This window comes from Furipterus horrens, unplaced genomic scaffold (assembly GCF_987537825.1).
Source record: "Furipterus horrens unplaced genomic scaffold, mFurHor1.1.pri manual_scaffold_1, whole genome shotgun sequence".
Lineage (NCBI taxonomy): Eukaryota > Metazoa > Chordata > Mammalia > Chiroptera > Furipteridae > Furipterus > Furipterus horrens.
Genome location: NW_028327171.1, coordinates 148,840,399 through 148,866,241, shown reverse-complemented (window position 1 = coordinate 148,866,241; position 25,843 = coordinate 148,840,399). Strand labels below are relative to the sequence as shown.

General features: G+C 40.3%; 1 protein-coding gene across 1 annotated transcript in view; it reads left to right on the top strand.

The window, feature by feature from the left end:
• Positions 1–25,843, top strand: part of CACNB4 (calcium voltage-gated channel auxiliary subunit beta 4) — a 47,308-nt gene that overhangs the window by 423 nt on the left and 21,042 nt on the right. The window contains exons 2-9 of the mRNA XM_090287459.1: positions 131–250; positions 1,834–1,956; positions 10,633–10,763; positions 12,852–12,928; positions 14,369–14,388; positions 14,614–14,694; positions 15,984–16,042; positions 23,413–23,522. Of these exons, the coding sequence (XP_090143585.1) occupies positions 131–250; positions 1,834–1,956; positions 10,633–10,763; positions 12,852–12,928; positions 14,369–14,388; positions 14,614–14,694; positions 15,984–16,042; positions 23,413–23,522 (721 nt within the window). The remainder of the gene's footprint in view (positions 1–130; positions 251–1,833; positions 1,957–10,632; positions 10,764–12,851; positions 12,929–14,368; positions 14,389–14,613; positions 14,695–15,983; positions 16,043–23,412; positions 23,523–25,843) is intronic.

Below are 25,843 nucleotides of genomic sequence, written 5' to 3'. Positions count from 1 at the left end.
AAGGCACAGCATGTATGCATTAAATTCTATGCAAATGAAAAGAACCCACTTCCAGATGCTGTTATGGATGACAAAATTTTAAGAAGCTTTTCATCGCCTCATTTAAACCACTGTGGGTTTTCCTTTCCAGGGTTCAGCGGATTCCTACACGAGCAGACCCTCGGACTCCGATGTCTCTTTGGAAGAGGACAGGGAAGCGATTCGGCAGGAGAGAGAGCAGCAAGCGGCTATCCAGCTGGAGAGAGCAAAGGTGACTTCCTTGCCCCTCTTCAGCTCCAAAGGGACATGTCAATCGGCTGCTCTTCCCCGGCCTCAGATTTTATGATCATCCTGATAAGTCACCAGATTGCAAGACTTTCTGACCCGTTCACCTCTAAGAGAGGTTTTTCGACATTCCCAGGGGATGATTTCCTGAGACACGCACACTTCACCCTTTTGTGTTTGGTTTGGGGCTGAATTTTTTGGTTATCTTCCTCTTGTGGCCAATATCAAGTCGCCACACCCAGTGCTGGCAGAGGGCCTCCTAAGTTTCTGGTTTGCTCTACCTCTTCCCTGACATTAGCCTCCACTACAGGCCACACTTGCACTATTTGGTGGGTCTCCCTATTCTCTCTGCTCTTCACTCTTGGTTTCAGTCTCCCACCTCAAGTTCAGCATGAAGTTCAGAACTTTGAACAAGTACTAGCATTGCAGCAAAAAGGAGCAATAAAGGCATTGCCAAAATAGACCTTCAGATATTCCACAGGGAGAGGACCCCCTAGTAACCCCTGCACCTGCAGGAGGCAACACATTACATTTTTGAATGTCAGAATGAGAAGAGTCGCTAGAGATCTTCTATTCTATGTCTCTTAAACTATTTTTTTCATTTTTTAGCATAGTTCCCTTTCACCAAATAAAATCTTATGCACAACAGCAAATTTTAAAAAGAGAAGAATGACTCAAGTAATGAGATAACTTCATTTGCTCCAACACCTGTGATACTGGTGTTAGGTTGGCAGAAGGGGTTTTGGGCAGTGCCTGTGGAGAGACATCGGTGGGACTCGAACTCAGGTCCTGCCTCAAGTGTTGCTCCCCAGCCATGTTCACAGCATGAGTAAGTGAGCCCACAAGAAAGCAGCCCAGGACTGCAGGAACCTTGTGTACTCATTTGTGGCTAATTTTTGTTCTAGTTTTCTTTCAGAGTCTGTCTTGGGGCCACTGTGGTCACACAAATGTCAATGTAGTACCATTAGTGTAGGCTTGTGGTTTGCTTAACCTCTGCCAGGCTGCACCAGCCCAAGAACATTTGGTCCAAAACCAGTTTCAGAACCAGCTTCTGTTAGCGAGGGAGTAGGTGATGTATGAGCAGCTCTGCCCTTCCTATCTGCCCCCGACTGGCCTTTGTTTCCCTAGTAGGATAAGGTATTCTGTTGAATGGGATCCCACAGACTTTCAGATGTGAGCTAACCACCCACACCACCACAACAACCTTTTTATTTAAGACTCAACACACATTTCCTGTAGCAGGAGGGTGCAGGTGTGTGTTATCATTTAAAGTAACAAGCAGTCTTTATGACTAGAGGACAAAGCGGGTAGCCCCTCCCACCTTTCCATTCATTTTCAGTACTTTTAAGGGCACAGTGTTGTTTAGGGTGTTGGAAAGAACTGCAATCATTTCAGTGTCCTGTCTGCACATGTCTCGGTGCTGCCCAAGAACGTGAGACCCACTTGAGATCCCCCTTTGGAAAGGGATTTCTGCTACTGCCTGGTACTACCAATTATCTTATACCACATGTCAATATGAAAAATCTTCCTCTGTCTTCCTCCATCCTTACGCCCTGACTCTGTGCCCAGTCCAAGCCTGTAGCCTTCGCTGTGAAGACGAACGTGAGCTACTGTGGTGCCCTGGACGAGGATGTGCCTGTTCCAAGCACAGCCATCTCCTTTGATGCCAAGGACTTTCTACACATTAAAGAGGTAAATGTAGGCCATGCTGCGTACCTTAACCTGCCTCAAGGCCAAAGCCAGGGGTCAGCTCTGATCCAAATGACATGGAGCTGCCCTGAGGAGCTGCCAGAGTGTTGCCTCATTTAATTTACTGGGACTTCCACATCCATTCATTCTCACCAAGATTTAGAAAACTGAGATCATTGCTTGCATTATCATACATTTAAAACATCGGATCACAGTCACCATAGGATGGATTCAGGACAGACCTGTGGTCTTCTGGTCACCTTTTAATCACCTTGCATGACCACAAAGCCATAGATCTACGAATCCAAATTAGGGAAATATGAGCTTGGTGGCATGGCTCCTACCCATGAGCGACCATTCACAAGGGATGTTGTAGTTATAAACATATGGGCTATAATCCTGGGGAGCTTGACCTTGATATCAACACTAGTGAGTGTAATAATTAAAATGTTAAAGCTAAGGAGAGGGCAGAGGTCTTCGGGAAACAGAAAGCTTAAGGGATTGATCAGTACAAGGAGGACTTGAAGCCTCCCAACCCGAAAGGATGAAGTAGTGACATCCAAAACTTTTATTCACTCAACCTAGGTATATTAAAGTCCTACCTCGTGTCAGACATTGTGCTGGGCACTGGTGAATCAGAGATGAAGGCTCACTTTCCCTGCTGTGCGGGGCTCTGAGTCTGGTGGGAGAGACTGACGAGTATATGGTTTATGCACCAGGTGACAAGCTCCATTACAGTACAATTGAATGAGAGTTGTGGGAACCCAAATAAAGAGCAGGGGGGACCACCAGGCTTGGAGGTAGGAGGATCAAGGACCCCTAAAGCTCTGCAAAAGTGGTGAAACTGCGGTGGGGGTGGCAGCAGGTGGAAGGGACAGCTAGGAACCATGCAGCATGGCTGGGGGACAGTAAGTAGGGAGTGGTACAGGGGATGGGCAGGACTGCGAGACAGGAGCCTGATTTATTTTAAAAAATGACCTCTTAGGCCCAGTGGTTCTCAACCTTCCTAATGCTGCGACCCTTTAATACAGTTCCTCATGTTGTGGTGACCCCCAACCATAAAATTATTATTTTTTTTTTATTTTGGTTTTTCAGTTACAGTTGTCCCCTTTTCCCCTAATTTCTCTCCCCCACCCATCCCACCCCCTCTCCCGCAATCATATCCCTCCCCATTGTCCATGTCCATGAGTCTTTTATGCAGGTTCTTTGACTAAACCCTTCCCTTACTTATCCCCCTTCTCTCCCTCTCCCCTCCCCCCTATTGACTGCTATTCTGCTCTTTGTTCTATTTAGTTCCTTTGTTTGTGTTGTTCTTTAGTTTCCTGTATTAGGTGATATCACATGGTATTTTTCTTTCTTTTCCTGGCTTATTTCACTAAGCATAATTCTCTCTAGTTCCATCCATGTTGTTGCAAATGGCAGGAGTTCCTTCTTTCTCTCTGCTACATAGGACTCCATTGTGTAAATGTACCACAGTTTTTTTGATCTACTCATCTACAGATGGGCACTTAGGTTGTTTCCAGCACTTAGCTATTGTAAACAGTGCTGCAATGAACATAGGGGTGCATAAGTTCTTTTGAATTGGTGTTTCAAGATTCTTCGGGTATAATCCTAGTAGTGGAGTCGCTGGTTCAAAAGGCAGTTCCATTTTTAATCTTTTGAGGTAATTCCATACTGTTCTCCATAGTGGCTGCACCAGTCTGCATTCCCACCAGCAGTGCACTAGGGTTCCCGTTTCTCCACATCCTCGCCAGCACTTGTTGCTTGTTGATTTGTTGATGATGGCCATTCTGACTGGTGTAAAATGGTATCTCATAAAACTATTTTCATTGCTACTTCATAACTGTAATTTCGCTACTGTTATGAATAGTAATGTAAATATCTGATATGTAGGATGTATTTTCATTGTTACAGATTGAGCATAATTAAAGCATAGTGATTAATCACAAAAACAATATGTAACTATATATGTGTTTTCCGATGGTCTTAGGCAACCCCTGTGAAAGGGTCGTTCGACCCCCGAAGGGGTTGCGACCCACAGGTTGAGAACCACTGTCTTAGGCCATGGTAAGAAGCCTGGACTTGATCACCAGGAAGTGGGCTAGAGAGGAATTTTAAATAAAGAACGGATGGGACCAGCCTCTCCTGACCAACTCTGATGGCCAGGAGAATATTGCAAGTATTGCAGAGGCTGGGAGACACCTTGGGGCTGTGCAGTGGCTGTAGCAGGGAGGATGGAGAGAGGCAGCAACTTGGAAAGAAAGTTAAGGGGCAAATAGAGAGATCTCACATGGGTGGGAATACTGGGGAAAGTGAGATAAAGGAGCAATGAAGGGTGGAGGCCAGTTTTCTCAGCTTACTTGAAAGGGTGGATGATGGGGTCAGCTTTCAAAATAAAGAAGGCAGAGAGGGGAGCACCATTGTTATGGGGGCAGACGTGGTTCTAAATTTGCTTTTAGATATACTATGCCAGGGGTGCTGTGAAACTCCCATGAAGATTCTTAATGGACCTTCATCCATCTGATCTGGAGGCCAGAGACAGGAGTTGCAGTTTTGTCTTCCTAAATGCTAGGAGCTGCTGAGGAGACTGGACTCTGCTCAGAAGATAAAGAGCGGAGGCATTGTTTTTAAGTTTTGATTGGCTTTCTTTGTTTTTAAGATGGGAATGATTTAAGTGTGTTTCTCATGCTGATATGTTGAACCCAATGAAATATTTTGGAAGGAAAAGGCACAGCTGGAGCAGAGGGGAGAGGACAGCATCTGGAGACTGGGCACAAGAATGAGGCCGAGTTGGGAGGAAAGCCTTGCCTACCCTGAACTTCTCTGTTCTGCACAGAACTTTCTGGTGGGGCTGGAGGCATCCACTGCAGGACAGGCCTACTTGGTAGTCTCCATTGGCTCTGGTAGAAAGGAGGGGTTGGAAATTAGATCTTAAGAAAAAAAGAGAATATAAAGGTGGAACATGAAGTGAAAACTGAGGAGCCTGGAGAATGTAAACATATCACTCAATGTCACTGAGACACTTTTATGGTAAATGTATAACAATTGTGAAAATCATTGTCTTTGAAACTCTGCATTCTACAATGGCATCTGTGACACCAGGACATATACATAGCTCTAATGTTTTAATTATTTGATACCAAGTAAATCAAACATCTGGATGTCTACAGATACCTCACTATCTTTATATTGTACCCATGTGACCTACATTTGTATAATCAGTCATCTGAGATAATAGTCCTTGAATATTTAGTATGTGCCAGGCTCTGGCAAATATCTGACCGCTATAAACAAAGCAGACAGAGTCCCTTCCCTCATAGACTTAAATTCTAATGAGGAGACAGATCATGAACAAATAAATATTTCCAAATTGTGAATGCTTTGGGGGGAAAAAACGAACTACATGTTGAAATTTTTTTTTAAATATAAGGATAATGGGATTATATACTTGTAAATATAGGGGTGATTGGAGAAGGCCTTTGTGAGAATGTGACCTTTAAGCAGAGATATAAAGGATAAGGAGGAGCCAGCCTTAAAGAGAGCAAGGGGAACCTTCTAGGATGAAGAAGCTGCACATGCAAAGGACCCGAGGTAGGAAAATAGTGTGGCACAATTGGGTAACTGGAAGAAAGTCGTATGGTGGGAATGCAGTGAGCCAGGGACCCAGTAGCAGGAGACAGAGTTGTAGAAGTAAGCACAGCACAAGTCACATAGAGCCTTAGGGTGATGGTGAGACTTCAGGGTTTATCTAAATGTAATGAGAAACACTGAAAACTTCAAAAGCAGAGGAGTGAGATAAATTTATTTGTTAAAAGTCCTCAGATCGTGGTAACAACAGACTGGAGTGGGGTAAGTGTGGAATTGGGAAGACCATTAGAATCATTCTAGGTGAGAGATAATGGATTGAGCCAGCATGGTGACAGTGAGATAGAGAGAAGCAGACAGATTTGAGATAAACTGTAGAGATTCAGTGACAAACACAGGTGAGGGCCTCAGGGTAGTAACTAAAACTGAGCCATTGAGGAGAGGACAGGTGAGGAAACAGGTCAGGGAGTGGACACTTCAAAGAAGATGTCAAGTAGGAAGTTAGCTACAAGCATCTGGAGCGCAGAGGAGAGCGTTGGGCCAAAGCCATAGCTTTGGATCACTTGTTTATGCATGGCATTTAAACCTGTGATAATAAAGGGAGTCACCTATTACTAAAGAGAGTATAGAGGGAGGAGACAGGGCAACTTTGGATCAAACCCTGCAGAGGAATTCCATCCTGCAGAGACGGGGTACATGAAAATATTCAACAGATAAGGGACCCAAAAGGGGAAGTATGGGATAGAGGAGGATACCAAGAGAAGTGTATTCACAAGGCGGAAGCAGTCGGCTGTGGCAAGCATTGTGATGTGCCACCAGAGGTGAGTGAGGGATGGACAGTGGGTGCGTAGCGTGGTGGTCGGCAGCATGGAAGTCATTAGGACCACTCTCTGGAGCTGGAACTGTGGAGACGGAAGCCAGTGGAACAGGATTAGGAGAAAGAGGGAGTATATCAAGCAAGTGTAGGCCATGCTTGCAAGGAACTTGACATTGACTGTGCAGTACACTGAGGAGGGTATGAATTCAAAAGAGATTTCCATTCAAGGAAGGATCTATTGGAGCACCTGTACATGCTGATATTAACAATGGAGAGAGAGATTGGTGAGAAAGGACAGAGAGGAAAGGAGTAAAGTTTTTGCATAGGCAGGAAGGGTAGGATCCATGACCCAAATGGAGGGTCAGTCCTTTGATAGGAAGGGGAACACCTCTTTATTGAACATGCAGGAAAAAAGATGAGTGTAGGCAAAGACTGCCTTGGTAACAGGAAACTGACAAAGCATCAGCTTGGTGGTGTGTGCTGTCTCCATGGTGTGCGAGGTGAGGGTATCCACATTTACCTGGAAGATAAGCGCCCTCAACCTGAAACCTGTGCCCTGGCATCTAAATGGTTAAGTTCATTCTGTCTCGCCATTCCCATCAAAAATGACCAACCATATTCATTAGGTACTAATGTTCTTCCTTCCCAAGGAAAAGCAGAACTTAAGAGACACTCTCACGTATCCCATGCAGTCACACACACCAGCATTGCCCCCCGCTTGCTCTATTTTATTACTTCCCTCCATTCCACCCATAGTCCCAGTTTGTCCTGTGGCTTGCTTTTTGTTTTATATGTTCCTTGATCACTGATTTTCTCTTCAATCTGACATATTGATGGTATTGAGCTGGTAATCATATGTGGATTAGATCCACTTGTTTGGGATCTTGAAATACCCGATAAGAAAACATCTTAGAAAGGGAAAGAACTGATCATTTTAGGGAAATCAAAATGAGAATGATTGGAACAAGACTAGGGTGACCTTGCCCGAAGGCTGGCACATGCTCTTGGAATAACCACACAAGTGACCGACCACATTTCTATAATTAAGTTGTAGCCTCTCTGTCATCCATTGCCTAGGAGGCCATCTATTATGCATTGTTTTAAGTACTTTCTCAGTAATGAAAAAGTTTAAATGCAAAGAAAAGCTTCAGCTCTCCTTGTCACATAGACTAAATTATGAGCAAATTTAACTCTTGATTGTACATAGAGACTTTATCTCCAGTAGCTCAAAGAAATTTATTTTTGTGAGCCAGATTCTCACTGTGCTTTATCTTTTCTAGAACTAAGTTAAAACATACTGGGAACTTGCAGTAACCATTTCAGGAATCCCTTTAAGGTCACTTGAGTACCATTTAATAAATTAGTGTTCCAGTGGACTAACTTAATTTCAGGAAATAACTTAAGCCCTGGGGAACTATGACTCAGGGTCCTTCAAATTTAAATACCAGGCCGGTGCACCAAAGATTCTAAAAGGGCCCCCTTGCCTTTTGTTAATCCCAAAATAAATAGACCTGTTATTTCAGGCCCATTATCCTGAAATAAAAGATAGGAAGATGGGAAAAACTAAAACCTAGGTTGTTCAAGGTTTTATATTGATGCAACTTTCATTTCTCCAGGGCTGTCTCATACCACATGCCGGGCATGACTTGTGTAGGAGCTGTGGGCATAATAAAGGCCAAATCCCTGCACCACATCTTTTTGCTTTTGAGTGTAAGGCAGGACTTCACGATGTGATGATGCAATTAAACCACCCCTCCTTCCTTCACAGTGTGTCAATGTTTTATGCATACAACTTTTACTTGTTTTTGAGCTAAACAAAATGTACTACATAAAGTCGGTTACATTTTGGAAAAAATGGATTTTTTTTAAAAATCAAAGCTAGAGAGTTATCTTGCCCAACACCCTTAACAATGGTTAAGGAAGTTCTGGGAATCAGAACTGATAAATCTACTCTCTAGAAATCACTAGCTGATACCTTCCCTTGAGACAGGTGGGTTGGATTAAATGTGTCTTTTACCCTAGGATTCAGTAAATCTATAATTGTAAATGCAGTTTCATTTACCCATCAAATGGGCCACATTGACAGAACCTTACCCTATGTTGACTGAAGTCTTTGCATGGGTCTTTCAGGTTTGCATTTCATGGAACTTAATTTAAATGGAAATCATGGTTGCCTGTTAGGCTTTTGGCTGTTTGGAGATTATTTCCAAAAAATTTCACGAACAAATATAGATTATGTTTGGCCTTTGTAAGATGAGACTTCTTTTTATTCAGGTAGTAAGGCTGACCTTATTTACAAATCTATGTTTGGGGGTGTAGGGGAGGAAGAATAATTTTTCTTCTACCCTTCTAAATTCTTCTGGCTACTCTAATAACCAAATCAACATGAGACAGAGTAACAGGAGAGAATACCCAAATGTATTATGTAGATACCTACAGGAGTTCCCCAAGAATATGAGACCCAAGAACAGATTGCGCAGTTAAGATTTATATGTCATTCTGGGGCTGAGGAAAAAGTGTGTGTGTGTGTGTGTGTGTGTGTGTGTGTGTGTGGTTTGGCACTTCAAAGGGCAGGAGGACAATTCACAAGGAGATAAAAAAGCCTGTGTTTGCTGGGCTACCTTTAATGGTGGGATGCAGAGAGGACTTTGATCAAATGGGCCTTTCTTGTTTTTTCCCTATCATCCTTAGTTCATATTAAACTGCCACCAATATAAATAAATTAATGAACTATAGTTATCTATGATGATATCTCCCTTCCTGAAACAGGTCCTCTAAATTCATTTAGGTGGTTACAGGGAAGGTTAAAGGTTTTTCCTGAGTCTTTTATTTCTTGAAAATAATCAACTTAAAATAATTAATATCTGGGATGGCATATTTGTGGATGGAAGTTCTGCTTCCCCTCAAAAGATTATAATTGTTCCCCAGTGAGAGTAGATTACAGACACAATTATGGGTTTTTACAAAAGCTTTTGACAAATAACAGACTGTTAAATGTATTTCATTTCAGACTTGCCTGTCTTCCAGAATTTCAATTATACTGATATGTATTTATTCTTATAAAATGTATGCCTAAAAAATTGGCTAAGGCTTTTTGATAAGGACCAAAGAAATCCAAAGGTTAGGACCTGACATTAGACCAGGGATTGGCAAACTGTGGCCCATCTACCGTTTTCGAAAAGAAAAAGTTTATTAAAACACAGCCATGCTTACGAGTTTATGTGTTTATTGTCTGTGGATGCTTCTGCCCTATGACAACAGGTTCAAGCAATTGCAACAGAGAGCATATGGACAGTAATACTGTACCTGAATATTTACTATCTGGGCCTTTAGGTAAAAAAATTTTAGACCCCCACTTTAGTGTTTATATGATGTGTTTAAAAGGTGTCGCAAAAAAATGTATCCACAATTTTAATGATTATAAAGTCTGTATTTATTAGCATACAGTTCCCTCTCAACATTCACAATAAACTACATAAATGTACTTCTTTATACTTAGCACCTGTTTTCAAACTGATGACCATTCTGGTCTAGACATTGCTGGCAACGTGAAGCAATGGAATCACAAACATCAAGAATCATTTCATTTGTTATTTGGGCACATTCTCTTTCAATGGCTACTCATAATTCATCAGTGGTTTCAGGTTTTTTAGCATGAATGTTATTCTTGAAAAATCCCCAAAGGAAAAAATGTAGTGGTATAAGTTCTGGTGAACGCGCAGGGTAATCATCAGGACCTCTTTGCCCGATCCATCTGTTTGGCAGATTCTCATTAAGATAGGCCCTTACATCATGATGGTAATGTGGGGGTGCTCCATCTTGTTGGAAATAAACGTCCTCATCATGAAAATCTTCGTGAATATGCAACATGGCTGATTCCTGCAGTAAGTTTAAGCTAGTGGCACCAGTTACAGTACCTGCGAGAAAGAGAGGGACAAAGAATCCATGCGCAGAGAAGCCACACCACACCGTCAGTCCTGTCTCTGCACTTCTACCACATTTTTGTACTTCCAGTAGCACTTCAAAGTAAATTTTCTTTGTTCAAAACTTAATCTGGCTTTAGCCATTATTTCTCAACGGTTAAATCTAAAACAAACAAATGAAAAGTTCAGCAAGTTATTAGCTGAGGATACACTTTTTTTTGTGACACCCCATAAATAATATAGTGCAGTATATAATATGAATCGTGTTTTGTTCTTCTAGTCCCCTGAAAATAATTAATGGAATGTGAAGGTAAGTGCATTACTATTGATAGCAGTTTTGTTTCTGCATTCCAGAAATATAACAATGATTGGTGGATAGGAAGGCTGGTGAAAGAGGGCTGTGAGATTGGCTTCATCCCAAGTCCTCTTAGATTGGAGAACATCCGGATTCAGCAAGAACAAAAAAGAGGACGTTTTCACGGAGGGTGAGGCTCCTTTCTTCCTATAAACTTTGGGGGTAGGAGCAGGTAGGAACATTAGGCGGTATTTTTTGTTTGTTTATTAGGTTCAAACTCTATGATTTCAAAGGAAATGATGCTTTTCTGTGTATAAGGTGTTTCTGAAATCCGCACAGAAGTGTTTCAGATATTCCTTTTCCCTAAAGCCTGGCACCGCTGGAATCCACATGAATTTCTGCCACCTCAGCACACCCTCCTCTGACCCTAAGCTTTCCTCCATTAGTCACAGAGGGTATCCTTCTCAGTGCAGGAGGTGGGAGCCTGGCCTGGGCCAGCACCGTGGCTCTTCCTGGTTCACTTTCAGAGACTCAGGTTGGCACAGAATGCGATGGCACGTGTTTGTCGGAGTACTAGCAGCACCTTCTCCACCCAGAGCTCTTTGTGGCACCTTCCCACTCTTGGTAATAGGTAAAGACTCTGTCTACCTTTGGATGAATGGATCTCTAGTGAACTTATGAAGTAGCCACATAGGTCTCAGCACACAGGTATTTAAAGGGCCCAGGAATACACCAAAGATTGAGAAAAATCAGAATCATACTGAGCTTGCATATGTGAGTCTCCATTGAAGCACTGATTTGACGTGTTATCATTTTTGTAAGTCCTAAAATAGAAGCAGTACTTTCTCTTGACTCTCCACCTCCTTTTTCTGTTGGATCCTTTTCTATTTCAAAAACACCTCTGTTCTTTAGGGGCCCTGCTGCCTTTGTCATATAAGAACCTCATAAAAGTACAGTCAGCCCCACCTTTAGTTATCAATCTTATTTTGTATATAATATACCTATAATATTAATTATTAATTCCTCTTGTTCCCTCTACTCTAGACTTTTTGTTTCTCTTGATGACCTTTAAACTGTTAGTTTCTGCCTCCGGACCTTTGCACTTGCTGTTTCCTCTTATTGGAACCTTTTCTTTAACCTTTCCACCACATAATTTCATCATCTGCTTCAGATATTGGTTAAATATCACATTTTCTGTGATCCCTTTCCTTTCCACTATATTTTAAATTATACCCACTTCCTATTTCTATCCTGAGTTTTCTCTGTTGCATTTATTACTATCAGAAATACTATATTTTTACCTATTCATCTGTTTGATATTGATATCTCCTCCTAGAGCTTGTCTCTATATGTGAAGGGACTTTGCATTCCCCCCCCCCTTTGTATCCCTAACTTTTAGAACAGTGGATAATCAATATTTGTTGAATGCATTATTATCATATTTCTAAAGTTGTTAGTTTATTATTATTTTTAATAATATCATTACATACTTATATACTTTTGGACTAAAAACTTGCTTTGCAGAAGGTGCAAGAGTAAAGCCAAGAACTAGAGACACAATCTTATTTCCTTTATACAAGCCTGGGAGGTGTAGCTTCTCCTTCTACAGATGAGGAAACTAAGGCTGAAAGGTGTGATGTGATGTGCCAAGGTCCACGACTAGTAATTGGCAAAGCAAGGAAAAGAAACCAGATTGTTCTGCCTCTGGGGACCATACTATTAAGCAATGAAAGGGAGGGACACTGGAGAAGTAAGGAGTTGGGGTCTTGAGGGCCTCTGTGGGCTCCAGGAAAGCTTCAAGAGCCACGTGAGGAGACTAGTGCTGGTTATCTTCTGTTCTGGGCCACAAAACTGTCTATTCTTAATTCTGATCCCCACATAAGTTCTTCTAAACAGAAATGCTTCTTCCACGTCTTCCTGCTTGTTTTGTGCCGTGTTTGACATCTGAGTGGTGCCCTGGGGAGCCATGTCTACTAAAAGCAAGTCATTCACAGGAACATTCCTATCAGTGATTCCACTGCCCAATTTCTGCATTGAAAAACTAGGAGAGAATTTTTTGCAAAATATTTCCAGGTCCCAGTTAGTTCCCTATTTTCTCTGAGAGGTGAGGTCAAAGAAAACATTTGAATGGATTCCTGAAGTTCTTCTCTGTAGCAGAATGTGGTATGTTTTGAATTATCTAGGAGGACTGAGGCCAGAGAAAGCTTCGTGTACTCAAATTTCCTTTTCAAGGGATCTGGAGAATGACTGACTCTTAAGTTCCTTTTCTACATCCTAGGAAATCCAGTGGAAATTCTTCTTCAAGTCTGGGAGAAATGGTATCAGGGACATTTCGGGCAACGCCCACCTCAACAGGTGAGGGTTTTAGTTAAACTTTTTTTAATTGAATGTGTGCCTTTGATTAATATTTGAACATACATGCAAGTATTTTTACTAATTTTGGAAACAGCTTAAAAGACTTGATATCAAGATTCTTCTACTTAATCTCTCATTGCTCCTTTGACTTTTATAGTCATTTGATTTGATTTAAAGGGTAGTTTGGGTACTAAAAATTTAGATATTTATATAATTTTGAAAAATCTTATTTATTCATCGTTGTGTAAACCAATTTGAGGCAAGTTCATTATTCAATTCATGAAGACAACAGATTTAAGATGGTGAAGGCCAATTAAAAAAGAAAAAAAGTTGTAGACTCTAAAGAAAACATTCTGTTTCAGTCTCTATGGGCAACTTCAGGATGTTTTGGTAGAGCCCAGGCTGTAGAGATTGGGAGGGTTGAAGCAGAGAATGAGGTTGGGCCTGGATGACCTCAATTTTCTTTGGCTAGCATACAACTGAGCTCTGAAATTAATGGCAATGAAGGGAGAGTGATGGGCCAATCAAGAGTTGTGCATTTGGAAACTGTGGAGGTATTTGAGCAGAATTTGCTTCCACCACATTTTCTGACTCCTGTAGGCTCATTTCATTCTGGCCCAGGATTGATGCCGCATTAGCACATCGCATATTACCAATTCAGAATGACAAGTCCAAGGTCTCTCCTGGCCTACCATAACCGCAGGAGTATATGGGTCTTTGTTTCTGTGGATCCTTCTTGATTTCAGAGCTCCAAACCAAACTAGTTCTCTGGGTTCCCCTGCATGGACTGGACCTGTTTGGATGGCCACAAAACCACTTTAATCAGATATTGAATATATTTTGCCTCATCCCCACTTGCTGGACATTTAGGACATTGCGGCTTTTCACTATTACAAACAAAAAAGAACAGGAATAACTGGTTATACACTTATGTGAAATAAAGAGCAGCACAGAAGGAAAAATGTGTCAATACCCTGGAAAGTGGAGCCAAAAGACTGAAGAATGCAAAACGACTGCAAAATCCAAAAATAACAAGTGATGGTGGTGATGATTATTTTTACCCAAATTGTTATTCTAAGTTTCTCTTTATCATAGTTTCTTTGTCCAGGTTTTTCTCAGCCACACTGTAAGCTGTGTTCAGCAGGAAACAACCCATGGCCCACTCTGGCCCAGAGGCCCCCATGCTGTTAGCACATCCACCCTCCCCACCCAACATGAAATCAGGATGTACAGCCATCCATACATGGAGGAAGTTGTCTGTTATTTCGTGGCTTCAAAACTGGTTTATTCTAAATGAAATCAGGAAACTGTGTTCTGCAAAGTGGGTGATAGCGAATTATGGGAGTTACAGGGACAAATTGGTACCTTCTTCGATCTTTTAAAGTCATATCATTTACAGAGATGACATATTTTGATATGGCTCTCATTGTTGTCTTTTAGCAAAACAGAAGCAAAAAGTGGTAAGTCTGTATTTCCTTTTTAACTCTACTGTTGAGGTCTCTACCCATATGTGCCTGCCATCCTCCATGTCAGTGACTTGAATGGCTGTAAAATAAGGGGTGAGCCGCATTGGTGGGGGCCTGTGGTAATCATTTTTTGTTTGACCTGAGAGTGATGAATGACGTAGCTATAGAGGAAGTGTACTTACCCTCCCCTTGTCACACATGTCAAATCATCTCTTTCAGACGGAGCACATTCCTCCTTACGATGTTGTGCCATCCATGCGTCCAGTGGTGTTAGTGGGGCCGTCACTGAAGGGTTATGAGGTATAAATACCAGCCTGTTATGCTTCAGTTCTTGATCAGGAATCTAGGAGACAGCCACATGGGGCTGGCTCCGTGGGCCTGCTTACAAATAGGTACTGATGAAAGCCACTTCTCAGCGTGTGAAGGCTTAATATTAAGCTGGTGCAGGATGGGGCTTATTACCTATTACATGTTACATTGTTTAGAAATAAATTATCTCCCTCAAAACATTTATAATGGGAGGGTCTGTTAAAAGGTTTGCTCTGCATTACATTTAAAGAAGTGGACTTTATCTGTCTCAGCCATTCCTGTTACTTTTCAAAATGACAGAATGGAAACAACATAAGGGAACATATAGCAATCTTTCAGCAAGCCTAAACTCTCAGAGCACCAACAAATATCATCCTCCTGGTGCTCAAGTTGATGGCAGACTCCACCAAATATATTTCTCTGCCTATTTATTTTAAAGGACATATAGAAGGGGAAAAACCCACTAAAAATATTAGTGAACGTCTTCACAGATTAATCAAACAGTACTATGTTAGAAGGAAAGAGTAAAGACTTAGATGTACTACATTGCAGATGTTGCAATTTTGACTTTGTTCTAGCACAGATAATAAGTAGGACATTTAAAGCAGAAGTCGGGCAACCCCCAGAGCACCATTCCCACTGAGCTAGGACAATGTCTAGCACCTAGTAGGCACTCGGTACACATCTGTTGAATGAATTAATTTCTTTGAGACAGATCTAAAAATTCCATCTCCTTCCCCCTTCTCCCTCTCTGTCCCTTTCCTTTCCTTCTCCCCTCCCCCTCTCAGCGGGGAACATCACAGGAAGAGCAGGAGAGTGATCAACAATAATCCAGCCCTTGACATAGAGAATTTCTACCAATATGCACAGACTAGCAGGACTGTTGAGCCCAGGGCTGGTCTGCAGGGTTCTAGCTGCTCCTCAGTGGAGGCAAGCAGCACTCAGGAGTGGCAAGGAGAGGCAGCACCTGCATGCAAAGCCAGCCTGTGGTGGGTTCCCGAAGGTAGTTCTAAACCTAATAAGGGAAGACGGTTTGCCTTGGGTCAAGTGAATATTGCTGGCTTATCCCTCAACAGCCTGGAGGCAAACCAAGGGGGGAATTTTAGTAATTGCAGGTGGTTAAGAATGAAAAACACCTTCCACAGTTACCTACCCCTGGAGAGGACTAGCTGTGATAAGGTCTTTGCTCAATCACAGTGCCCTTCCCTTTCATCTCTTACTTTTGACTTCTCTCTCTTTGCGTGTGTTTGCCTCATTCTTTTTTTCTCACCTCTGCAAAGGTAACAGACATGATGCAGAAAGCCCTCTTTGATTTCCTGAAGCACAGGTTTGATGGGAGGTGAGACATATAGATATTTTTGTATTTTTATTTTCCTTTAATCAAACATGCTTGATGGATTGATTTGTGGATCTATGTTTCCAGCGATTGCAGAAGATCTGTAATTAAAAGTTAACCCAGTCAGGGAAGAATACAATGAAAGAGCTCTGAAAATATGAAGTTATAAAGTATAGCATTGAATCCCCAAGGGAAAAAGCACAATGAGAAGGAAAATAATCTATTTGTTTTATTTAAATGTATGTGTTTGTCTTTATTTTCTCACTTGGTGAATTCTTACCAAATTTGTTATATGAAAATTATTAACTTAAGAATATAAAATAATCATGATAAATATGGTGGCTCACTGGTCAAGCTGGGTAATATATTTGGGAATTACTCGTGTGTGTGTGTGTGTGTATCATATAAAGATATAAATGTAAAGTACTCAACTTGCTCAGAAGAGTGCAATAACTTTTTATCATAAGCCTCTCAAAGTGACTATTTTGTAGGGAATAGTACTTCTTTGGATGTTTAGCTCAGAGTTTGTTTTCTAGAAATTACCTTGTTATTTTATTGATCTATTTAATATGCATCTTACTATGACCCATTATGAACATGTCTCAGTCTTTAGCCATCAGATAATTTTATCATATATGTTTTGTGAAAATGCCTAGAAAGAGTTTGTGTTTTGCAGAGAAATGGTAAAAAATTCATATTGACTCAGTACTAAGTACTAAGCTCTTCACAATGCAGCATGCACTCTATCTGAAAATAACCACCCTCATATACCTGAAGACTTATTAGAAACAAAGAAAACCTAAATAGCGTATACTAGAAAATATGGTTACATGCATCCAACATACCAGATATTTTAATAAATATGGTATTTTAAGAAAAAAGAAAACATGATAATGCTTTAAATACAAATTGTATATATTTGTCAAAAGAAAAACCTTCTGGATAATTGTGTTAAAAATAGTCATCATTTCTGGGATTATATACAAAGAAAATAAACTGAGATTTTAGTTCCAATAATTAAGATTTTAGTTCAAGAAATTAGAATGTTCAGTGTAATTATTTGACTTGCTAACTACATTAGTATAGGCCAAGGTGCCTTAATGAGTAGATCCCAAAATGTATAATGATTCAAAGACAATGAAAGCTTATTGTTGCTCATTTAACAGTCTTAGGCAGATGCTCCTCAGCTGGAAGACAGAGGGGAGTGGGGGAAGGGGAGGACTGGGCAGAAAGTTTGTTCTACCCATCATTTGGGGCCCTCAGCCTGAAGATGGTCTCTCCAGTCATCTGGTGGGGACAGGAACATGCCTGGCTGGAAGAGACACACCATTGATTTTCACATTTCATTTGTTAAACTTGGTCACGTGGCCACACTTAATTGCAATGGAGTCTGGGAAGTATATAGTCTAGCTCTGTGCCCAGGAGGAAGAGGATATAAATTGTTGAACAAATAATAGAATCTGCCACATTCATCTAGTGGACCCAAAGAGCTCTAAGCAAGCCATGAGTTTATCTTATGCCTCTCTTTTTAAAAAAAGATAGGCAAAGAATAAAGTAGTTACAAAGCAAACAAGTGAATAGCACTAAATTCTAGAATATTGGAGTTGGAGAAAAATGTATAAATTATTTTATTCTAATATCTTTAACAACCACTAACCTGCTTCTGTTTGGAAACATGGCTATTGGGAATGCTTAAGAAAGCATTACAAAGAAACAGCTGAGCTGTATTAGTCTTGGTCCTGCCCTCTGTCCTTAGCCATAACCTTTATCCTGATGCAACTCTCTGTGGACTGGAGGCAGCTAACATGCATGGCCCAGTTTTCTGAGTTCTTGGTTGCACACGTCCACATCCTTCAGCTATGCTTAGTCACATTGTTTTGAACTATAGTGCCTTTACCTAAGGAAGGTCTGACCAGTGTACCTTCCTTCGGCTCCAATTCCATCCCGTAACACTGCCTTAGTTCGTATCAGATTGCTTTGGTCCCGCATACCATCCTTATAAACAACAATGTTAAAGGCTGGAAATGTAGGACCTGGGGAAAAAAAGAAAAGAATTGTTATAATTTGCCAAAGAGAAAATGAGTGAGTTAATTTTTACTTTCAAGAGTGCAGAATCTGAGGTTCTACCTCAATCCTTAGGCCCAGAAAGAGGAAATGCGTTTAATTGCACTACCAAAGATTTATTCTGAATCAAGTAGAATCGCCTGTATCAAGCAATTACACACACTATTGAAAATGGTGTCAGTAGAAATAGAATTAAAATGTCAATGCCAAGTGTTCCATGGGATCTGTTGACACAGCAGAGGAGCTGAAGATAGAAGGATGAATCCAACAGCAGCAAAAGTAATAGCTGGAGAAAGTGACTCAGCCCCAGAGAGATCTCGTGTACAGCAGAGCTGGAGATAGACAGATATTAAAGGTGGGAGTAGGTGAGTGGACTTGCTTTCAAATTATAAGAGGCTGGTGCAACAGATAAACCAATACTGAATCTACTGGTTAAGTGTATTTGGAGACTTTGATGAGGACAGACTTTGACATATCTATCCTTACATTTTGAGCTATGACAATCTGCTGCATTAGGTTTTACCAATTAATAAAAAGAGCGAAAACAGCAAATAGTCTTTAATTGAAACCAGCCAAGAGAACAATTACACAGAAGGCATTAGCACAGTGACACAGCATAAACAATATGTTCTACTGGAAACCTACTCTGTTTCATTGGCTATGAATGCAGTAGGTTATACAAAATAGTTGCGAAAAACTCTTATTTTTTTAGAAAGCGCAAAAAGGGGATCCACTGGCTAAGAAGATTCCTACTTCAGTACTGTTTTTCAGGTCTTTGTTAGAAAATAATTCAACAACTTAGTTTGAAATTCAACAGCTTGACTAGTACAGAATCATATGCTTGCCTTTTTGATACCTTAGAGAGTTAGTCAGTTTACAGCTACTTAGGCTTTTTTTTTTTTTTTTTTTTTTTGCAGTAACTGCTGTTGTAGGGTCTAACTGTAATACATGTAAGAAAACTGAGAAGCCCAATATGAAATAATTCCTGAGGGATCCCTGTATGTGTGGATATCTACACATAGTGACAGTTCCTGTGCACAGATCATAAACTAAGTGAGCCTAACAAACTGCTACAATGGCACCAGCCTGGTGAGGGCAAAGGGGATGCACGAAAGCATGGAGTTTTCTCTTCTTCTCATACCACAAACATTCATTGGGGATCATCCTTTGGAACTAGACTGGATAGCAAGCAGTCAAACTAATTGCAGTCTGTTGATCTATGGTAATTATTTCAAATCCTAATAAAGTTGTTAACTTTAAGCTTTTTGACACCGGGATCAGATAAACTCTATGGCAGTCATTGGAGACTTTGTAACTGACACAATCATGGGGAAAATCCTAAATGAACATCATATTAACTTACACAGATAGGATCTAAAGTGAAAGGAAGTTATTAGCCAAATGATACTTAAAGAGAAAAAAAGGATTTGAGAAAGAATTTGAAGAAAAGAGGCTGAGAATACAACTTACGGAGATTCAAGAGATAGTATTTATTTATAAAAGAAATGGTAACAACTGATGCTCTCACAAAGCAGCCAAGCCATGGAAGAATGAAAACAGCTTTCAATAGCAGTCAACAAATGGAAAAGAACAGCACAGTACCTTTTGTTTCAAAATCGATATCCTTCCTTTATCATTTCCTCCTACCATTCTCTATTCAAATGCAGACTCATTGGTAGACAAACACTAGAGATAATTAATTGAACACTCTAATGCCAGATATGAATATTTAAATTAGCAGGTTTTAATTACATGTCCAACCCCATCCTCCTACTCTCAAAGTATATACAAATATCACAGACTCTAGGGATGGGAGACTTCATGGTAGACGAACTTTATTATTTATTTTCCGAATTTTAAATTTTATTTTTTGGTTTTTAGACTAACTTTTGAGGATAGGATATAAAAAAACTGTCTTTTTCAAGTCTTCAAATATCCAGTAATTGTCTTGAATATATCAGCATAGGGCACTATAAATAATTATTTAAGAAAGCACTTTTTATATATTACCTTCTTTCCTCCTAATGACAATCCCATGAGATAGTTTGACAAAGCTGCCATCACCATTATATTGAGTACAATACTGTTGCTCACAGTACGGCATGACTTGTTCATGGCCATGCAAGCAGCAGGAGAAACATCCAGGAGGAATACTCAGGCCTAATGTATGCCTTCCATCCCTGTTGTCTTGACAGTGCACTGTTTGTTCTTTGGAATACTTTTCTCCATGAATATTAGGACTAAAAAATATTAATATACTAACAGGGCTATGTATTAGGTATAGCAAGGATAGTATATAGAAGGATCTTACAGCTGTTCCCTTACCAACAGAAATACTAATTATTTTTAAATGAATGTGTTGTAACTGAAAGTCATATCTTTCCATAGAAAATCACAGAAAAGTGATCCTCATAGATTGTGATGGATTGCAACAACTATGGTAAATTCCAAAACAGAAATAAGGAACAGCTGGGGTTCAGATTTGCTAGATTTGCTAGTTTTCAGTAACATTTGCTAATATACCCAGTCTGCTGAGGAACTGAAATCCTATTAGTCTTTTATTTACAGCCCAGTAACTACTGATGCTATGTCACAGGAAAGTTTCCCAGAACACTTTTTAGAGACATATATCAAATAAGATGCATGGAGGTGCTGAAAGACAGGGGAGGGTAGAGTATAGCAAAAAAAAAAAAAAAGTAGAAAGTTAAAAAAAAGTTAAAAGAAGAAGAAGAAGAAGGGGGTGGGAGGAGTTGGAGGAGGAGTTGTTTAGTTTGAATTTGGTTTCTGATTTTGATAATAGTAAGCATTTTTGCCTAAGGGGGAAAAAAACTCCTGCTTTGTCTTATTAAAGGGTTCCTAGAGCTGTGTCTGTCTTCTCCTGAGCTCTTTCATGTGCGTGTACTTTTATTAAGAAACAACTTGTACTAACAAATTAGCTGGTATTAACAAGCAAAACAAGAAAAAGAACACTTTATTGCCCATACTTTTTCTTGTTTTTGGAATATATGATGCATTTTTTTTTCTGTTTGTGTGTGTATTTGTTAAAACTTTGGATATGTTTGAATATGGCTTTGTAAAAATGTTTATAACCCAGAAAAAATAAAAGTGTGCATCTGTTGATAATCTCTTAAATTTTTAAGAACCAAGGGTCACTATTTGGCTTATATGCAACTATAAAATTTGATTTTCACCTGAGCAGAAGAGACTCTTTGGGCCTTTCAGAAGTAATTATTATAGAAAGTTGAATTATGTCCCTAAACCAACTCACTTGTCTCCAACCATATATTTGAATTGCTCTGGAACTTCACTGTATGCTTCTAACCAGCAACTTCAGTCCTAAAACAACAAACAAACACAGAACATAAACAAAAGAAATAAACAAGTAAACTCAACCTTGTAAATAAAAGGCGTTATGGCCATAGGACTGCCTATGAGATTTCATGCCTCAGGGTGCAGTGGCCATCTGAGCAATGGAGACACAGATGTGACCTTAACCTGAATAAATCCTGACCATCTCTCAGCACATGGCTAAGACCGACTGGGCATCTGCACTCTGATGACTCGGCTCGTATCTGGAGAACGGGGGCTGCGGCAGAAGAAAACTGAAACTGTAAGAGAATTACGAGTCAATGACTAAGTCCTGGCCTCGTGCTTGGGGACCTGTGGTTTACACCTTCTTAGCCTCTAATTAACCATATGCAACTTCCCCTCTGAGTCTCAGTTTTTCTTCTTGGTAAAATGAAGAAATATTACTTGGCCACTGTTTCCCAGTGTCTTTTAGCAGTTGAACAACTTTTAACAATGAATCATAGAAAGCCCCGATGTAGAAAGCGGAAATGCAGAGGCGTTCGCCTGCCGTTGTCAGTGGGAAAGCTGGAGGCCGCCCACTCGGTCTCCCTGCCGCGTTCTCAGGGCCCTGGAGGTGTTTCACAAAACTCCTGGTTTCTGCAGAAGTCAGTCTGAAGATACTTCAAGTAATTTACCGGGGCCTAAAAATTCAAAAAATTGAAACTTCCTGACCATCTACAGCGTATAAATACAAACACGTAAGCAAGGCGTACTTTGCTTTAAAATGGCACCAGATGTTTTGCACAGCCTGTTACTTCAAAGAAGCAATTTTCAACCATTTGTTAAATGAAATATTTTTAATTCTCCCCAAGGCTTCAGGTCACTGAAGTCAGGTGAAGGGTCTCCTGAGAATGCTGATAGTGTTCTCCCAAAACAGTTGGGGGATGATACAGGACTTAATAATTATTAATAACTACACCTCTTCCCTGCTTCAACTCCCAAAGGAATTTGAAAATGAAGGAGAATGGATGCACCGGCTGAGTACACAGGAAAGGAGTGCTTGCCATTCTCCTTGTCTTCCATTTGGAACTCTGCCAAGTTCGTCCATGGTGCCAGTAACTGGCTTGGAGAGGTATTCTTTGCATTCTACAGGTAGAGAATAGCTGGACGTTGGGCACAATCCCAGTTTAAAATAAAGAATTTTATATTTGTAAGTTCCAGAGGTTCTCACTTGATAATCATATGCAAGCAGACCCCTCTCACCATTCACTTGCAGCGTCTTTGCTTTGTTCTCCTTCATGACTGCAGGATACTTCCTAACTTAAAACATCCTGGCACAGTCCTCACACTGCCTTCTTATGACTGCCCTCTATATATATTCAAAGTCACGTGCAAATGTGCTGAAGAATCTTGTGCCTGAAGGAAAGAAATCACATTTTCTATATTCTGAGAAATAAAGCCTTCCTTTCGACTTGTGGAGAAATGCTTCATGTATTATAAAGCAACTGTTGAACAGCAGGAATGCAACATAGCTACCAACTGGTTAATTGTCTTTGATGATCAAAATGAAGAGGATTTCCCCCTTTGACCAGGAGCATTAATATGCCAGGACATCTAGTTTTTTGAAGGTCTTGTTCAAGAGCAACTCAACCATGAATTGTAGGGAAAGTGTATTGCTGCTTCCTAGAAAGAGCATGGTTTATTCATATGTTTTGATTCCCTCCTGGTTTGGTGTGCATTAAAGAGAATCCAGCAAGGCAGACAGCAGTGGAGGAAGAGCTGCAGTTTTACGGCAGTCTTCTTTTGTTGTTGTTGTTAAATAGCCAAAACCTTCCTCTATTCTGCTGTGCTTGTGTTTTAATACTAGCCAATGACTGTTTAAAATACTTGTGGCCAATGTCTATTATACTGTGGTTGCACTATAGTATGTAAAGTGGTTATTAAGTACTGTGGTTATAATTCACTTGGAAAACCCTACAACATTTTTACTGGTTTGTTTTGCTCTGTGTTCTGATTCATAGGATATCAATAACGAGAGTGACAGCTGACATTTCTCTTGCTAAGAGGTCTGTCCTAAATAATCCCAGCAAGAGAGCAATAATTGAACGTTCAAACACTCGATCCAGCCTCGGTAAGATGTTCAAATGTGGTCCTTCTCCAAGCTGTGCTTTCAGCCTGACGTGACACATGTTATGTTTGTGAGTGTCTTTTCCAATTTGTTCCCCATTCTGAATGGGAAAGCGCTGGTTACCTGAAGAGAATGCTGTCCATGTAAAAGAAGAGAGCAGAGTCCTACAGCAGCCAGAGCTGCCTCTATCTCAGCTCTAGTCAATTAGCTAACTCATAGTTGGGTGGGAAGAATCCTCAAGGGGATCTCCTGTCTGTTATTGCCTAACAATGTGAAGCCACTCATCTCTGCTTTGCCCTAGTTTTTCAATGTGGCTAATAATATCTGTCCTACCTGAGTCACAGCTGACATGAAAGGAAATGAGATGTTCGGCCTTCTCAGGTCTTTAGAAGAAAGCTAGATCATGGTGTTCTTAGTGTTGCTTCTGCTGCAAACTTGGTAGTACCCAGAATAGTCACATCTTAATTAGAAATAGTAACCACCGTTAATAATATGCAGGTTGTTTAAACACTTCTTTCTTAGAACACCAGTTAGAAAACACCCTGAAATTTTCCTTGATGGCGAAGAAAAAATGCCACATATGATTACCTCTGTCAAGCCCTAGATGTATAGGACTATGGAGGCTGGATTCACCATCCACAGAAGCAAGTCCATGCTGCTGCTGAGTCACAACATTCATATCAAAAGGCTACTTTCTATGGCTGCCAAGAGCAGTGCAGTCAACTCCTAACTTTCTGGGAGTCTCTTTTGTATTCACATTCTGAGGGCAACTTGTTTGACTGCCCTCTTCCTCTTGGGCAGAAAGGGGACTTCTATACCATTACATTTTTTAAAACTATTGAAATGAATTCAAACATTTCATCAAGAATTCATTGAAGGCTGTACCAATAATTGAGCAGGTTGGAAAGAGGCTACAAAGAATTCCTGGCATAGAATTGGCACATGGCAATTGATTAATGAATGTTTGATGGTTGTTTTATGAAAGAATGCTAAACTTACCAAATGAAATAGGTGTCAGAGCTTGTGCAGGCAAGATCCCAGACATCAGCGCTTTTTTTTTTTTTTTTTTTTTTTTTTAGTCCTGTATTTAGAGCCTTCCACATACAGAATGAAACACTTTCAAAGGCACAGTATTTTCACCTTGAGGATGTGATGATGGCAGAGCTGCTGCTGCTCAATCAGATTAGGTAAATGACTAAAATCAAATACCATGAGTGACAAGGTTGCCAAATTAGATTGAAGATTTCTCGAATAAGCATCTGTTCTCTGCTCTCCTGTCTTTCACTCTCCTCTCACTCCTCAGAGCCTTTGACTTCCTATGATGTATCACGAGAGGCTAACGAACACTTAAAAGCATAAGCAAGGTTGCTTGACTTGAACCATATGCACCAACCGAGGGTTTCATGAATATTCTTTGAAGTCATTGGTATAATCTAGTCACCTACTAGGTGGAGTGGGTGGGGTGGAGTTAATGTAAATATTGAGGAGGAAACAAGGTAGATGTTAGTTCGCTGCTTTTCCCCTTTACTCTGTAAATTCATATACCCCAGCATTGGAGTTAGTTTAATGGCAATCTATTATAACAGTCACTGTGTGAGCTACGTATGTCCATTTGCCTGCTCATTAGTGCACATTCACTGATTCCTTCATCAAATGTTTATTGAACACTTGTTACATGCCTTGCATTATGCCAGACTTGGGAAGTACAGATGTGACTAAGACAAAGTGTCTTACCCACAAGCAAACAGAAAGAAGAAACAGGTGGTTACAACACTGTTTGATAAGGGAATTATGAGCAAAGAGCTAGGGCTATAAAGAAAGAAGTTTAGGAAGGAAGACGTATCTGAGAAGACATCTCAGGAGTTATACTTGAGCTGGTTCTTCAAGGCAGGCAAGAATGTGAAAAATCATTAGCATATAAAAAACATTGTGTGGTTGAGAAACAACTAGTTTTGTACAGAACATACTTAGGCAATGGGAGTGGTGACATATTTGAGGGCAACCAGAAGAGACTGAAAAAAAGTACATTGAGGCCAGTATGTTGTGGCTCCATATGCTTTGCTAAAGAAACCCCCAAAATAGAGCCCATGAAATGGTAATTTGAAAAGATACTGAATGGTTGTTACATCCAAAATGTTTTCTATGGTCAAATAAATTTGGAAATTGTGGATTAAACAATTGGTAAGTTTCCTCACTGCAAGACTTCATAGAGCTGTTAAGATACAAAGGGCAATGCACATTTGAAATTCCAAAAGAAACTATTATAGTATGCAATATTTCTCTTATAGAAAACCTCCTTCCCATAGGATGTCTTAGGAGATTCA